General features: G+C 38.9%; 1 protein-coding gene across 1 annotated transcript in view; it reads left to right on the top strand.

Annotated features, from left to right (window-relative positions):
* Nucleotides 1–15,381, top strand: part of plxnd1 (plexin D1) — a 104,459-nt gene that overhangs the window by 57,891 nt on the left and 31,187 nt on the right. The window contains exons 15-19 of the mRNA XM_036578945.1: nucleotides 6,142–6,281; nucleotides 7,613–7,789; nucleotides 7,881–7,965; nucleotides 8,420–8,686; nucleotides 12,116–12,265. Of these exons, the coding sequence (XP_036434838.1) occupies nucleotides 6,142–6,281; nucleotides 7,613–7,789; nucleotides 7,881–7,965; nucleotides 8,420–8,686; nucleotides 12,116–12,265 (819 nt within the window). The remainder of the gene's footprint in view (nucleotides 1–6,141; nucleotides 6,282–7,612; nucleotides 7,790–7,880; nucleotides 7,966–8,419; nucleotides 8,687–12,115; nucleotides 12,266–15,381) is intronic.

Below are 15,381 nucleotides of genomic sequence, written 5' to 3'. Positions count from 1 at the left end.
TCATTCTTCTGCTCTTTTTCATCAGTGTTTTAGGCCTTGGCAGTATCTCTCTACCCTCCATCTCTCTCGCTCTCAGTTTCTCTGACTGTCTGCGTGTGTGTTTAGAATACTGCGTCTGTGTTGAACGCTAACAGATGCTGATGATATTCAGGCATGCGGGCATGCTGGAATCATCCGAGAAATAAAAAATCGCTATGTGCCATTGTGTGTGCTTGCGCGTGTGTGTGTGTTGTGTGACGGAGGTACTGAAACACAGAGCGCTCCTCAGAACTCCATCTAAGCGATTCTGTCATCCTCTGGCTCGTGCCAGCAAAAACAAGCGAGTGGGCCGCTCGAATGCATAGCCATTAGTTGAAGTGGAGCTTTTGTGCTGCTTGACCTCGACCCCATGAATAAGTGCCTAAGCAGCCTATAGGGTTTCCCTGTGTCTGCGGCACAAATAATGCCCACATGCACGTACTCGCAGACTCGCTTTCAGAGCAGTCTTGTCAAAAATGATTTCTTTTTTCATTAAATTACATTTAAATTTTTTTAGTGAACAAATTCTGCTATGTTGTGTACGATTTGGGGAAATTTTGGAAACTCTCTGGTGGAAATGTGTAATTGCGCTTTGTATTTTCATTAATTTAATAATGGCCTTTGAGTCTGTGTGTAAGCATGTATGACATGGTCACACACTGAAAAGTTTAGGTGTAGCTTTGGTGACACTTTATTTCGAGTGGTCCTTTTAGATTAAACAAACACTTAACGGACTCTCAGTAACATGTCAAAATCATATGAGGGTTAGGGTTAGGTTTTGGGTTGAGGTTAAGGTCAGGGTTAGGTTAGGGCCAGGGTAAGGGTTAGGATTAGATTTTGGGTTGAGGTTAAGGTTAGGATTAGGATTAGGGCCAGGGTGAGGGATAGGTTTTGGGTTGAGGTTAAGGTTAGGGTTAGGATTAGGGCCAGGGTGAGGGTTAGGTTTTGGGTAAGGTTGGTAAGGTTAGGTTTTGCATAATGGAAGTAACATATTAACAATACATCTACTTAATGTAAGTAATGTATCAACAGAACATCTACAAGATATTTATCTCAATGTGTTCAGATGCTTCAGTACTGCTACTTCACTGATATGTTGTTGATGTGTTACTGATAATCTGTTAAGAGTATATTAATCATCCACAAAGGACCACTCCAAATAAAGTGATACCATAGCTTTTTACCATGCAAACAAGCTAACATTAGCATGGGAGCAAATTTCTCATTGTTGAACAGTTTTGATTAGCTAGCTTTGTAGCACTTTAAACTTCATAAAAATCATAAATTATAATTTACTGCAACTCTAAACAGAGTGTCCTTCAGTTTCTTAATAGAGTGAATTAGTCGTAGTAATCAATTGTGGACTCCAAAACTAAATAGCATTTGCTATGACGTGGTAACAAGCTTCTTTATGTATGATTTCCTTGAGAGCCTTGAAGCTGAAGCTTTAGCATAGCTTACAATCAGTTGCTAAGCTAGCCTGGTGAGTAATAGTAACCTTAAATGATAGTTGCAATTTACTGCAATTTACATCACCATAGTGGAGTTTTTCAGTAACTTTTTACTGTAACCTTAGTATCAGATAATGATTGTTAACATAGGTTTACATTAGCAATTTCTGCTCATAAATGTTCACTGATTGTATGTGAAAACATCTGGCAAATACTCACAGACCGTTACTAAGTACTCAAAATGCAATGTTAAATAAAACTGATGGATTATTGGCTATTAAATACAATATCAGTTAAAGTTAAAAATCCCCTGACCACCAGAGAAGTTTGAGGTTGGAGTTGTGCCTGCTAAAAAAATATGATGTGGACGACTGCCCTGCTACATGAAGAACGCTGATCTCAGGTCAGTTGGACTCCTTAGTCAGGCTTTGGTTGGAGCAGGCTGAGCGAGGTCTGGTCATAGATCATCTGTTTGCAAGTTTGGACTGAGATTTTGTTCCTCGGTAATGGAGAGAAGGGAGAAGAGAGGGGATTTCTCTGGCATTGTACATCTCAAATGTGGGTTAGCAGTTAGAGTGAGTCATTTTGTGCTCGACTAAACGTGGTTGCTGCATGTGCAGGAATAGAGTGTGTGTCTGTGAATATACTGCGTCTAATATATCTGAGTAGAAATAAACAACTTCTTTTTGTCCAGTGGAAAAGCATCCAAATGCCAGAAGTCGAAGTAAAGATATACTAGAATAGTACTGGGGTAAATTTTGAAGTCATAAATTTAGATGCTACTTTAATAAAAGTCAAAAGTGTCTGGTTAAATACTGTAAATTAAAATCCTTTAGGATATGAAATGAGCCAGATTAGACCTCAACATCACTGAAAGTGTTTGGGATTACTTGGATCATGAGAACCAGAAAATGCAACCAGTTTCTAAGACTGAACTTTGGAGGTGTGGAAAAATATCCCTGCGAATTTCTTTGAAGAACTGAAAGCAAGACTCTTGAAGAGAATGGAAGCTGTAAAAAAGTGGACACACTAAATACTAAAATGTTTACATTATATTCAGTTGTTGAGGCTTCTGTGTCGTTTTCTGTTAAAGTTTTCTGCTTTTTTCCTGGCACTGAAACATGAAGAACTCTTACTTTATCACCCTTTTACGGAAGTCCAGAGAGGCTATGAGGTACATATAATTTTCTGGATTGTTATCTTGAAACTACAAATTATCTCGAGATAACAAAAGTTGCTATCCTAAGATAACAAGTTACTTATTTTGCTATATCAAGATAACAATATTGTTATCTTGAAATATTGGGTTACGTATCTTGTAATATCAAGATAACAAAATTGTTACTTTGAAATAACAAGTTATTTATCTTGTTATCTCAAGATAACAATCAGAAAATTATAGCAACAGCTAGTTAGATAGTTATAGTTATAATTTTTTGGATTGTTATCTTGAAATAACAAGTTGCTTATCTGAAGATAATAAGTTAATTATCTCATGATCTCAAGATCATGAGATCAAAAGTTGTTATTGTGAGATCATGAGATAATTAACTCATTATCTTCAGATAACAACTTTTGTTATTTTAAGATAAGTAACTTGTTATTTCAAGGTAACAATTTTGTTATCTTGAGATCACAAGATAATTAACTCGTTATCTTAGGATAGCAACTTTTGTTATCTCGAGATAACTTGTTAGCAAGTTATTTATCTTTTCTCAAGATAAAATTGTTTTCTTGAAATAATGAGTTACCTATCTTGTTATATCAAGATAACAAAATTGTTATCTTGAAATAACAAGTTACTTGTCTTGTTATCTCAAGATAACAATCCAGAAAATTACAGCAACAGCTCATGGTCCCTCTGGACTTCCGTACCGTTTTGACTGGAAACTACATAAACAAAGTATGGTCTCTGACTTTAGCACAGTACAAACTTTAAAAATGAAATGCAGCGAGGAGCGAGGGCTCCCTGGAAGAGTGTACACAGTTAAAAGTATTTTTTTTGGTTCAGATAAGTAGTGAAGTAAGTGAAAGTTGTGACAAATCTAAATACTCAAGTAAGGTGCAAATCCTGAAAAGAGAGACAGCAAAAGGGAGAGTCAGAGAAAGATTGAGGGAGAGAGAAGGGAAAGGAAGGATCTATCCCAGAAGAGAAGAGGATGTAAGCCTTCAAACGTCCTTCCTCAAAATCCTTAACGCTCTCACTAAGCTCAGGAAACATCTGCCCGACTGCCTCTACACACAAACTCTGTGCTGTTCCAGATATTTTACATCCTCAACTTAATCTAAGTTTCTACATTCACACAGACAGAAACTCAGAAACACAAGAGCAAAAGAGTCCCCCTCCTTCAGCCCCCCCGCCCCGACTCTCGACCCCACACGAACTCCCTTAAGCACTTATGTACACACACGCACAAAGGAAGTGATGTCATTCAGCTAGTTGTGTGTCCTTCATGTTTGTGTGTCTGAAATGGGGCTATAAAATATGCCTGTTACTGAGTTTGCTGTGTGTGTGTGTGTGTGTGTGTGTGTGCGTGTGCGTGTGTGTGTGTTCTTTCTGTGTTTGTACATCTGCACTCTTGGTGTTAGACCTCCACGGTACGTTGATTTTGAGCGACAGCACAGACCAGCAAGACTGCTGGAGATATATTCTCTCTTTATTTGATTAGAGTCAAGCTCTCAAACACACACACACACACACAGAGCGGCTTTTTTCCCATGTGGACCCTCCTCGGTAGTGACTTCATATGAAATCTGATTAGAAATGTCAGATTTTTTGTCTATTTTTCTACTTTATTTCTTTCTGTAGTGCTCTTTTACATCCCCCTCTGCTTCACCTTTCTGCCTTAGTGACGTCTGATTTAATTCAACTTTTACATTCAATTATACTCTGTTCAGTGGCACCATTTATTAATCCTTATTTACCTTTTCAAGTGTGCCGTATTTAAATTATGTACTCAGTGTAAATTTCCAATGGGGATCTTCACAAGTATGGGATCCCCCTAGAAAACAGAGCAAAAACAATGATCAAAAATAAAATACAACATATTAAACACGAGTAATAAGTGTTAATAATATAAGCGATTGTAACAGGCATCCCAAAGTCTGAGACCTTACTGATTTCTTTTTTTCATTTAAACCTGGAAACAACAGACCATTTTAGAATTAAGCAAATAGAATTCAGCAAATTTGTAGCCATGCTAGGGCCTTTGGTGAGATTTGTTTGAGTCTTATTCCTTCCATTCAAGCTCGTGTTGAGACAACTCTCAGGTAAATTTGGTCTTCTCAACAGAAGCTTTTGCACAAACCTTTGAGGCAGCTTGAGTGCATGTTCATTATAGCAAAAGGGAGAGATAAGAAATGCTAAGAAATTCTGAAATTCGTATTAAAATTTCAAATATTCTACTTCTCACTCAACTTGTTATGCTAAAAATATTGTTTGTAATGAAAAGCTTTGTATTAATTTTGCAAAGAATGCAAAATAGAAGCATTTTTACTAGTGGTCTTACATTTTTGACCCCATCGTATGTAACAGGTCTTCTGTATAAGTCTCTTTATTATTATCATTTTGTTTTCATCATTAGAGTATAATTTCACTCTCTCCCATTTTCTCCCACAATGGACTGTTCGCCATCTATTAGCTCTGCAACTCTATGCCAGGTTGCAACATTTCCACCAAATTGGGCTAGTTTAAAAATGCAGTCACAGGTGAAAAGTCCTGTGCTTTTCTGGACTACTTTCAAAATCCATCACAGCCACCAATAAGGTTTGATTGCAGACTGGAGAAAATGAAAATGAATCATTTTGTGAGTTTTAACTGATGGTGAATAGCGGGCAACCTAAGCACAGACAAGCACGTACGGGCAGAATGAATGTCATGTCAGTGATTTGTTATTTTACTGCCACATCCTGACGATTCATAAATAAATTACATGTTTACACTGGCAACTAGTAATTACAGTATTTTTGAAAAAGGAGAATAAGGTCATTGACAAGTAATGTGAGTTGGGAAAAGAGAGAACCAAGGAAGAGGGAGAGAGAAAGAGGGGATAACGTGCAAAGAATGAGAAAGAAGAATCCGTCAGTTCTAAAGGATTCAGGTAGCCTGTAGAGAGATATCCCTCTTTCCTGTACGTGTAAGAAGTCTCACAGCAGCATGTGGACTAGTGGTGATATTGCCGTGTACAGAAACATACTGGTGTTCAATCTAATGTCTGTCTGCTCATCTGCGCATCTGATCGACTACCGTGGACAGTTTTGATGCAATTGCCTGTTCTTAGAAAAAGAGTAGAGAAAACCATTTATAGAAGCACTTTTATAAAAGAAAACAATGAGCGGATGCTTCAGCAGTTTTACCACAGAAAGTATTGTCTGTGGTAATTGATCATATACTACAGATGCAGCAGTTAATAAATCAAACATAAACGATAGAAAACACAAGAATATTCCTCAAACTCTAAGTGGCCCATATGTGGGCCTACAATTCAGTTTCTCATTCTACTAACTACACTAACTTACATGCTAGTTTTGTAGTAGTTACTGAATAATTTGTATTATTTACCGAATGATACGTCTTAAAGGTAACAACTAAATGACATAAATAAGATTTAAGAGTGAAAAGAGGGAAAAGGGTAAGAGTAAAGCTCACTGTGCTCTGTCCTCCACACTGCAGGACCCCAGGCTGATCGATCTGATACCCAAAGAAGGCCCCATCGCTGGGGGAACACGACTCACCATCACGGGGACATCCCTGGAAACTGGATCTGCGGTTAAAGTGAAGGTTAACAGCACTCAGGACTGCGAAATTGACAAGTGAGTGTGTGCTTCTGCATTTGTTTATAGCAGTCACGACCCACGACTGTTAGAGCTATGCTTTCAGTCTGGGCAATAAATGTCAAAACTCTGTCAAAAAGTAGAAAAAATAAGTCTACGGTAATGCTAATTTCCCAGTAGCGTCCCTATGGGATTTCTAATAGTACCCTATAGCATAAGGCTAACACTGGTGCACATAAACATTTTTTTACCGTTCTAGATTGAACACTGACATTTACAGCTTGTGTAAGAACCTACTGGATATTGTACTGTATAGCAGGTTTAGCGTGACTCTCAGTGAAGAGCCCTGCATAGAGCCATCCCTGTTTTCCATTTCTAACAAACCTATCTAGATCTTCCAGAAGGCCAAGACTGACATTTTTCTTACATACTTGGTCCCACCCTTTGACAATCAAAACATGGTTGGTTGATTGCACTGTCGTTTCCTAGTTATGTTGGAAGTTTATGTATCATGTCCTGAAGCTCCTGAAGTCCTAATTGATGGGAAAGCTATCTTGGTGGAATCTAACTAGAAATGATGGTGGAAAGATGTCTGATTGGACAGTTTTCCATTTTAATATTTTAACCTTTTTGTTTCCAACTAAAGCTAAAGATTGCAATAACAGTAGTACCAAAATGATTGAGTTTAAATACATGAAGTCTGATAATTCTATTAAATAAAAATGAGCAAAAAGAATTACAGACTTGTAGATTTTAATTACTAGTCACTGCTGTTGTAACAAAACCTCTTATCTCCATTTTTGTCATTTCTCAGTTTTAGATGTACTTTGAAAATGCCTGTTGCCCTTTACAGTGTCTGTAAATTTTATGATGAACGAACCAAAATAAATGGCCCAAAATGACTTGGAGAAAAGTCTGGTTCCATTGACTTACATTAAAAGTAAAGTAGATTTTTTTCCTTCTGCTGTAAAGTTGTAGTGATCTCACTGTGTTGTCAAATAATGTTGCTTATTTCTTAAAACATGTAAAAAAAAAGTCTAGTAATAAGTTAAATAATCTTATAATACTCTTGCAACAATCTCAAAATGGGAAATGTTAGATATATATTGACTTGATTTTAGATGATTTCCCTTGCCAGGATTATTTTTTTTGTGGTGTACATGGCCACTCAGAAGCCCAGAGCCTCAACTAATTTACAAATGTGCATACAGTGGGCTCCATTCCTATTTTTTTGCCTAGAGCCCCACAAACACTAAATCTGCCTCTATGCAGGATGTCTTGTAGTCCAGTTGCAGCTGTCTCTCATAATACTGGTATCTGCTCTATAACCATGACATCATCGTCTCTACTTTTCTTCCTTTGTTTTACAGGCTGTCTGGTGACATCATCGAGTGTTGGATGCCCCCGGCTGTGCCCGATCATGCCGAGGACGTGTCGGTGTGTGTGGAGTATGATGGGAAGCCGTGTGAGAAACATCTCAGCAGTATGTTCTCTTACAAAAATAATCCCACCATCAGCGACATCAAACCAAAAAAAAGTTATCTGAGGTAAGATACACACATACCACTTTGATATAGTCTGCGAAAACAAACGAGTGAAGCCCCCATCGGTGACCAAATGGGTTTGTTTTTGTTTCAGTGGTGGGCGCATCATCTCTGTGACTGGTCAAAGTTTTGATCTGGTCCAGAAAGCCGAAATGGAGGTGCTGGGTGTTGGTAAGTCGGTAAGTGCTTTGGCAAATACAATTTTTTCCTTCCTCGAAGCAAAACATAGATAATTTGTTTAAAACCTGATCTCTTTGCTTACTGGCCACTTTATTGGAAACATCTTTGTGGCTGCACCTTGCGGGTGTATTTTGCTGTAGCCCATCTGGTGAAACTCCTGGCTGGATATCACCTAATACACTGGTCCACCACCCAAATAATATGTGACTAACAGGAGTCCTGTGGTCTGTAACTGAACAACAATGAAATGAAATGTGACAAAATATGTAGCAACAGATGAGTCACAGTCTGTAACTATAAAGTGGTTGATGGCTATATACTGTACTGGATCTATCTACTCTCCAAAAAAACCCATAATATTATAGAGATTGTTATTTTTAGAAAGGAGGATGAGATTGTTTGTATCTTTAATTAGTTACCCAGTGTGACTTGTATGTGATTTCTGATTGGCAGAAATGCAGAATCCAGTCACCTAATCTCCTTGAGTGCCCCTCACCTGCTGCCAGCCAATCACAGCAAGTCACAGCTCAGTTCTACCTGAATGGGATTTTGTACAGAGGGGAAAGCCACGCCTCCACTGGGCTGGACCTGGAGGAAGAGGAGGGGACTCATGCAGGTCTCTTCCTGTTCGAGTATGTGGAGGACCCTCAGTTTTACACAGCCAGCAAAGAGAAACTCATCAAGCACCATCCTGGTGAACCTCTCTTACTCGTCATCAATGTGAGTTTAAACTGTATGCCACATTCTGAAGACACTCGTCATCTAGAGCCTGTGTGCGTGGTGTGTGTATATGTGTGAGTGATTACGTGTGTGTGTGTGTGTGTGTGTATGTGTGTGTGTATGTGTGTGTGTGTGTGTGTGCATGTTTTGTTACAAAGAGAGCATAATTAGTTCTGTTTAACTGTATTTGCTGTAGTGCAGTATATGAAATGTTAATGAGACTCTTTGTACCAGAGCTATTGATGGCTGTTTTTAAATGTGGCACTAATAATACATTGTACATATCATGAAAAGTATCATCTTCAAGTATCGCATTAAGACATTTTTGCCATATCGCCCAACCTTACCCACACCTACATTAAAGAGGTTTCTTATGCCAAACACCATCTCCTGCTTAAAGCAGCCAGCCAGCTCATTATGACCTCCTCTTTTCAGCTGACATAAGATGCTTTGTGTGTGTGTGTGTGTGTGTCTGCTTGTGTCTGACACACACATGTTCCTCACGTCTGCAATAACAACATAAAAGGGCACCCCTGGATCCCCACAGAAACTGCTTACCCCTGCAGACACACAAGTTTGGCACACACGCACACACTCGCTGATCAGGAAGCTGCAGAGACGTGTGGATCCGTGTGGTCGGGCGCGTCAAGTGTCTTGAGGAGGTCTGAGAGGAAGTCCCTAACAGGGGTCGGGCTGGTTATTTCCTGCAGAAAGAATGGGGGGATAAGGAAGGATGAAGTAGAGGGTGGATTCCAGCGGAGGTGCATCTGAGGTGTGAGCCAGAGAGGATGCATTCATTCATTCAGCCAGACAGAAAAGGCTATTTAACTGTTCTCCACTGATCACTAAAACAGGTGTTCTTAGCTGAGAGGCTGCATGTGTACAGTACTGTGCAAAAGGTTTCGGCATCTGAGGAAGCGCTTTATATATCAAACTGAAAAAATAAATACTGAGTGCCATTAGAATAAACACAAACAAATAAACAATACATTATCATTTTATGTGTGCGAATTTGAGCTCTCCTTTGAGGAAGCCTAGTGGATTATTACCATACAGAATGTTCTTCAGTTAATCAGTCCTTCTTTTAATAAAATCAGATGCTATTGGAATTTAACAAATCCATGCAATGGCTGAAGTGCACCGAAAAGTCAGGAACAAAATCTGTTTTTCTAACAGCCTAAAGCTGCGGTCACACCTGATACCCTTTTTTGCAGGGGTGGAGCAACAATCGAGTCAGTATAGGCGTCTTGATGAGAGGTTGTTTTTGGGGAAAGTAGTTTGGTATATGGCTAACATTAGCTGGTTAACTATTTTTTTTTTCTGACAAGCAACATTAAGTTGGCTGAGAAAATTTGTGGGGTTAAAGTTCACCTAGATGAACTCGACATGAAGCAAAATTAACCTCTACTGGAAGTACTGGAATTGCTACATGCATTCCTTTGCTGTCCTTTGCTGTTCGAGTGACTAATGGCTTTTTTCCAGACACATTTTACTCACGTCTGATGTGACCGTGGCTTAAGACTTTTGCACAGTGTCCAACTAAGCACATTATCTAAAGCTATTAGAATCAATGCATATAAACAGAAATGCCATAAAAATAAAGAAAATGAGTATTAGCTCAGTAGAATTTGAGCTAGTTTGGTTCCAGATTTTTCCCATCTATTGCATTTGTTAAATTCTGTCAAGCCTACTTGATTTAACATAATGAAGTATTGATTAGCCAATTCAGGTATTACGAATGGTTAAATGAATACATTGTCATACATAAAATAATTACTTATATTACTTATTACTGACCAAATGAAGAGCTTTCCAAATCTAATTTTCTTGGGTATCTAAAACTTTTGTATAAAAATATTTTATATTTACAAATGCTCTAAAATCACTTGTAACTAATAGTAACTAACTAACTTGTAACTAATAGTAATATATATATATATATATATATATATATATATATATATATATACACACACACACACAGTGTTGGGTATATGCAATATCACAGAGTCACATGACATGACATAGACAGTGGAACATGCAAGTTAATGTGACTGAAATGTGCACATAATGGGACTTTTATGGGATTCTCCCACCTAATCTCCATCTGCCACATCTGTACCAAACAGTCAGTCCCCACACAGTAATTTCCCCGTACTATGCAAAAGAACAGAAAACTTGTCGAACTGAAACACGGGTAAAGCACCTACCCACTGGCTTCTTTTATAAATGTCTTTTGAGTCAACTGGTTTTCAGTCCTCTTACCACATTAAAATGAAAGCTGAGGCAGAATTCCTTTCGCCAGCAAAGTGCGTGTGGTAAAAAGCTCAGAGTGTTTGTGTGTGTGTGGGAGAGAGAGAGAAAGAAATTGTTTACTCGGTTCCAGTTTTGATTTTGCTGGAATGTGGATGTCATTTAAAGCATTCCTGTTTTGACAAAGAGGATGTAAATATGTGTTTGTGATGACTCGGTGGATGTAAATAATGCGTGTTTGTGTGTGTGTGTGTGTGTGTGTGTGTGTGTGTGTGCGCTTTCGTACATGCACGTTATGTCTTCAGAGTGAAAAGTAAAGGCATAGAATCAGAAGTATTTTGTTGAGTGATATGGGAGGTGTTTGTGTGTGCGTGAGGAAGTGTTTGTTGTTGGGTGGTTGGTGAAGGGAATGGCACACAGCTCCTAGAGTTTAATCAGAGCTTCCGAAAACTCTTCCTTTTCAGACGCTGCCCTGTCCACACACACACACACATACACATTGCTTGAGGGAGCCAGACAGAACATCTGTTATGTATACAGACACAAACACACAAACAAAATGTTCTGTGAATATTCTTGTTATTTTGTGCTTTGATATGTGTACATAGACAGTTTGTGTTGGCCATCCTAAAGCCCAAAACTGACCAGTGATGAACGAGGAAAACAATAGCTGGCAAATTGTGCATGAAAACAGCTGGGCTGTAATTGTAAGTCTATGCTGTGAATCTGTAAGGTAGATGGAGCTCATAAAGTGGGCAGTGAGTGTAAGTACACAGCAAAGGTTTTTAATAAAGTGGTCATTGAGTTTATATAAGAGTGTCACCATACAGTAATACAGTAATAAGTACAGATCCTCTTCGGGGAACACACTTACTTGCACAGTTACTGTTTATTTGCTGACTGTTGGAGGAATTAAACACAAAATGTGGCCTGTGCAAAAGATAATATTGTGTTTTATGTTTTATTTTTTTCCAATATGTTAAATTCAGTAAATAAATAGAAATTGTCCACTAAGTTTGTTCCCTGTAGAGGGACAAAGAGAACAAGTCATTTGACCATAGGTATTCAAACTTTTCCATATTTCTGCATATTTTTTCATCTTTATTAACCACAGTAACATTTGTAGTCAAACTGTCATTTTAACCCAGTGTTTTTCCTTTGTTTTGCCTCTGATAGAAAGGGCCAAGCCAGTTGGATTTAACAGAGGAGGAATACTCCGTCATGATTGGCTCTGATCTCTGTGACATCACCTTCAATAATGAACAGATGATCTACTGCACCATCAACAGAACACTGAGTTCCAGGACAGGAGAGCTGCCCGTTACTGTGAGTTTAGTTTCATTAATAATGATCTTTTGCTTAATTCTTTAAAATCATGGGATTTTCACATCTTTATTATTCAGTAACCACAGGGACTTCAATGCAAACTGGTTGCACTATTCTTAGGTTATAGAAGTGTGTAAAAAACTTTGGGCCTGCCAATGGCCATTTGAGGGGTTAAACTACACCACAAGACACATTCACTGTATGAAATGACAACAAGTAAAAGAAAACTCTTGCAACAGCAAAAATATGGAGGTTTTCTTACATCAGCCAAATTTATTTAAAAATGAATTCGTTGGTCAATAGTGGGATTAGATTTCAAGTTTCCAAGTAGGGGAAGTGAGGGATACTGGTGTCCAGAACCTGGGATATGGTGGAGATATGGTGTCAGAAATCCCACTTCATTATCACAGTAGACCTTTTGTGAGGCCTAGTTTAGCATCGCTGATAAACACATATTAGTAAATATATTGTATTAAACATTTAAAAGTAGTCTTATTCTCTATAGAATATATTAATAATTCAAGAATCTTCTGATTATTTTGATGATAAATTGAGTAATCAGGGGTTTCTTGAAAAAAAATGAAGACTTAAGACTTACGATAGCAAACCCTGCATGCAAATACTGAATACTGGAAAAAGATACAAAGACAACTTTTAAAAAGCCTTAATTTAATTTAAAATCAAGTTTAATCGACTTACCATGGCAGTCCTACTGCAGACATTTGACAAACTGCTAGACTTTTTTGTTGTTATGTTGGGCAACAACCCTTATAGGTATCCTGCTAATTAGCATGAGACGAGCTCTGAATACCCTCATGAGGTTAATGTGGGCAGCGGTACCAGCAGCAGAACAAGAAACTACACTACCCACGCTCCCCTGTGAGAAGCACTACTGCCAGTGCTTTTAAAGCCCACAGAAACGGACCCCCATCAAGCTGGAATACACTGCACACATACACATACACGTGAACCCTATCAACTTGTCCCATCATGTTTTAGTGACATGGAGGACAGCACACACCCAGTGCTACAGTAAACCACTCCGGGGTTTTTATCTCCCCCGTTTATCTCGCTGCCTTTATCCTGCCTCCTCTGATTCGCAGCCCTGTCTGCCTGAGCAGCTGGAAGCAGGCGCTGGTGGAGTTGCTGCTGTTTTGACTCGAAAGATAATTTCACCATCAAAATAAGAGCTAATCAAAGCCACGCCAGCTTCAGCAGTGCAGTGATATCAAGGCCTTTCCGACTGTGTGTGTGTCAGTGCCTCTTTTCCATTGTTTATGCTTATTAGGGAAAGAAAAACAGCTATATTTAACCTTGCTGACTCTAATACCCACCAGCCTGCTAATGACCTGGGCAGACACTGATACAGTTAACCAGAGGCCAGAGAGAGAGTGTGAGAGAGAGCGAGAGAGTATGAGAAAGCAGTGGCGGACAAAAGAGGGAACGCCTGAGAGGAATTCCAAACTCGTGTACTTAGCCCGACATACAGACACGAGAGAGCAAACAAGGCCAATGAGACGTGCAGGTCAGAGGTCAAGTGAAATCTCATAAGACAGGCGGTTTGTGTGTGTTCTCGGGAATGCCCAGCTCGACGCTAGAGGTCTGCTACCCACCCCAAGCTCAACGGAGCCTGACGGAATATCACGTTTCAGGCTGGGTTCAGGGCCATTTTTCACATCAGGCCCATGTTAGGCTTAAGTTTGTTTTCTAATGACAGTTTTGTATAGTAAACTTGTTTGTATTTGAGGGAAAATCCTTATGTAAATTTCCACTGGAAATACACTTACTTTTACTAATGAATTCAGCAGCATTGTTTTTTAATAAAAAAATTAAACTGCGTCTGTCATTTAAAAGCAAAGTGACACCTTTTAGCCACTGTAGGTTAAATCAGTATGAGCTAATGCTAGAGCTAACAGTTTAATTAGACAAGGGGCAGACTCCATCTGCACAAGGTTCATTATTTTCTTCTCAGTGGATGATGCGGAAACACACCGGCCTCTCTAACTTTCTGTAACATAAACATAAACAGTCCTCTGCAATTTGAAATTGAGGAAAAAAAACACTGAGCTTGACCAATTGAATCAGACTTAATTGTTTGTAAGCCAGTCATATCCAACTCTGACACCAATGTAGCTCTTCCAAGTGTTATTAGATTTGTCCTTAGCAACATCAAAACTGTTTATGAGCCATTAATGTTAGTAGTTCACAAAAATTAATTCTGAAGAAATCGTTACTGACCACTGCTTTTAGAATACCCTGAAATTTTGATGATTACAAATTAGAGCCGTTTAGTCTACATATACTTGCTGCAATAGCTAACCGTAATAGCATTTAGAGCCGCTGTTAGAGACACTTTTCTGGGTTTGTGTCTGCTAATAGCTGTTGTGTATGTGGACATACCTTTTATCACTCAAAAGATTGTCAAATCAAAGTAATAGAGATGGAGCGCAGTTTGGATGTTTGCTGGGTTGATCAAACCTGATCACCAGGTTTGGATGGACAAAATAAAAACAAAGCCCACTACAGATAAGTGACGGGTGTCTTTACCGTCAAAACATTATGACCTGGTCACTACATCAAATAAGAAGCTCACTGGGTTGTCAAGCTTGCATTAGTATTTTGAGCTCCTCAGTGACGCATTTACTGAGCGTGCAGACATTCCACAGCAGCTACTAGCCAATGGCTGTGTTTACACACAAGATTTTTGCCTGTCTGATTGAATATGTTCCGATTATTGATTAAGACTGAGGTGTTTATATGTTCACTCAATCTGATGGAAAATCGCCGTTTACATCTCCATTTACATAGTCCGATCCAAATTTACGCTAATGCGTAGGGTACCGCTTAGTGTAGACGTTACCATGACAACAAGCGTGAGTCCAGTCGGAGTGAGATGAGCAGCAGTGGGCAATGCTTGTGTTCTTAATTACTTTAAAATGATGTCAGACTCAGGAAAACGTATTTCACATGTACTTATTAAAGAAGGGCGAGAGGAAGACGTTGTGTTCTGAGACACATGAGCTGGACACCCGTCCCACCACCGTCTTTTAAAGTTCAAAGCATAAACTCCGTCTCCTCTGCAGACCAGTTTCTGCTCCCGCCATGTTGAATGTTAT

This window comes from Colossoma macropomum, unplaced genomic scaffold (assembly GCF_904425465.1).
Source record: "Colossoma macropomum unplaced genomic scaffold, Colossoma_macropomum, whole genome shotgun sequence".
NCBI classification, from domain to species: Eukaryota; Metazoa; Chordata; class Actinopteri; order Characiformes; family Serrasalmidae; genus Colossoma; species Colossoma macropomum.
Note: the sequence above shows the minus strand (reverse complement) of the source record. Positions and strands in the feature narration are given on the sequence as shown.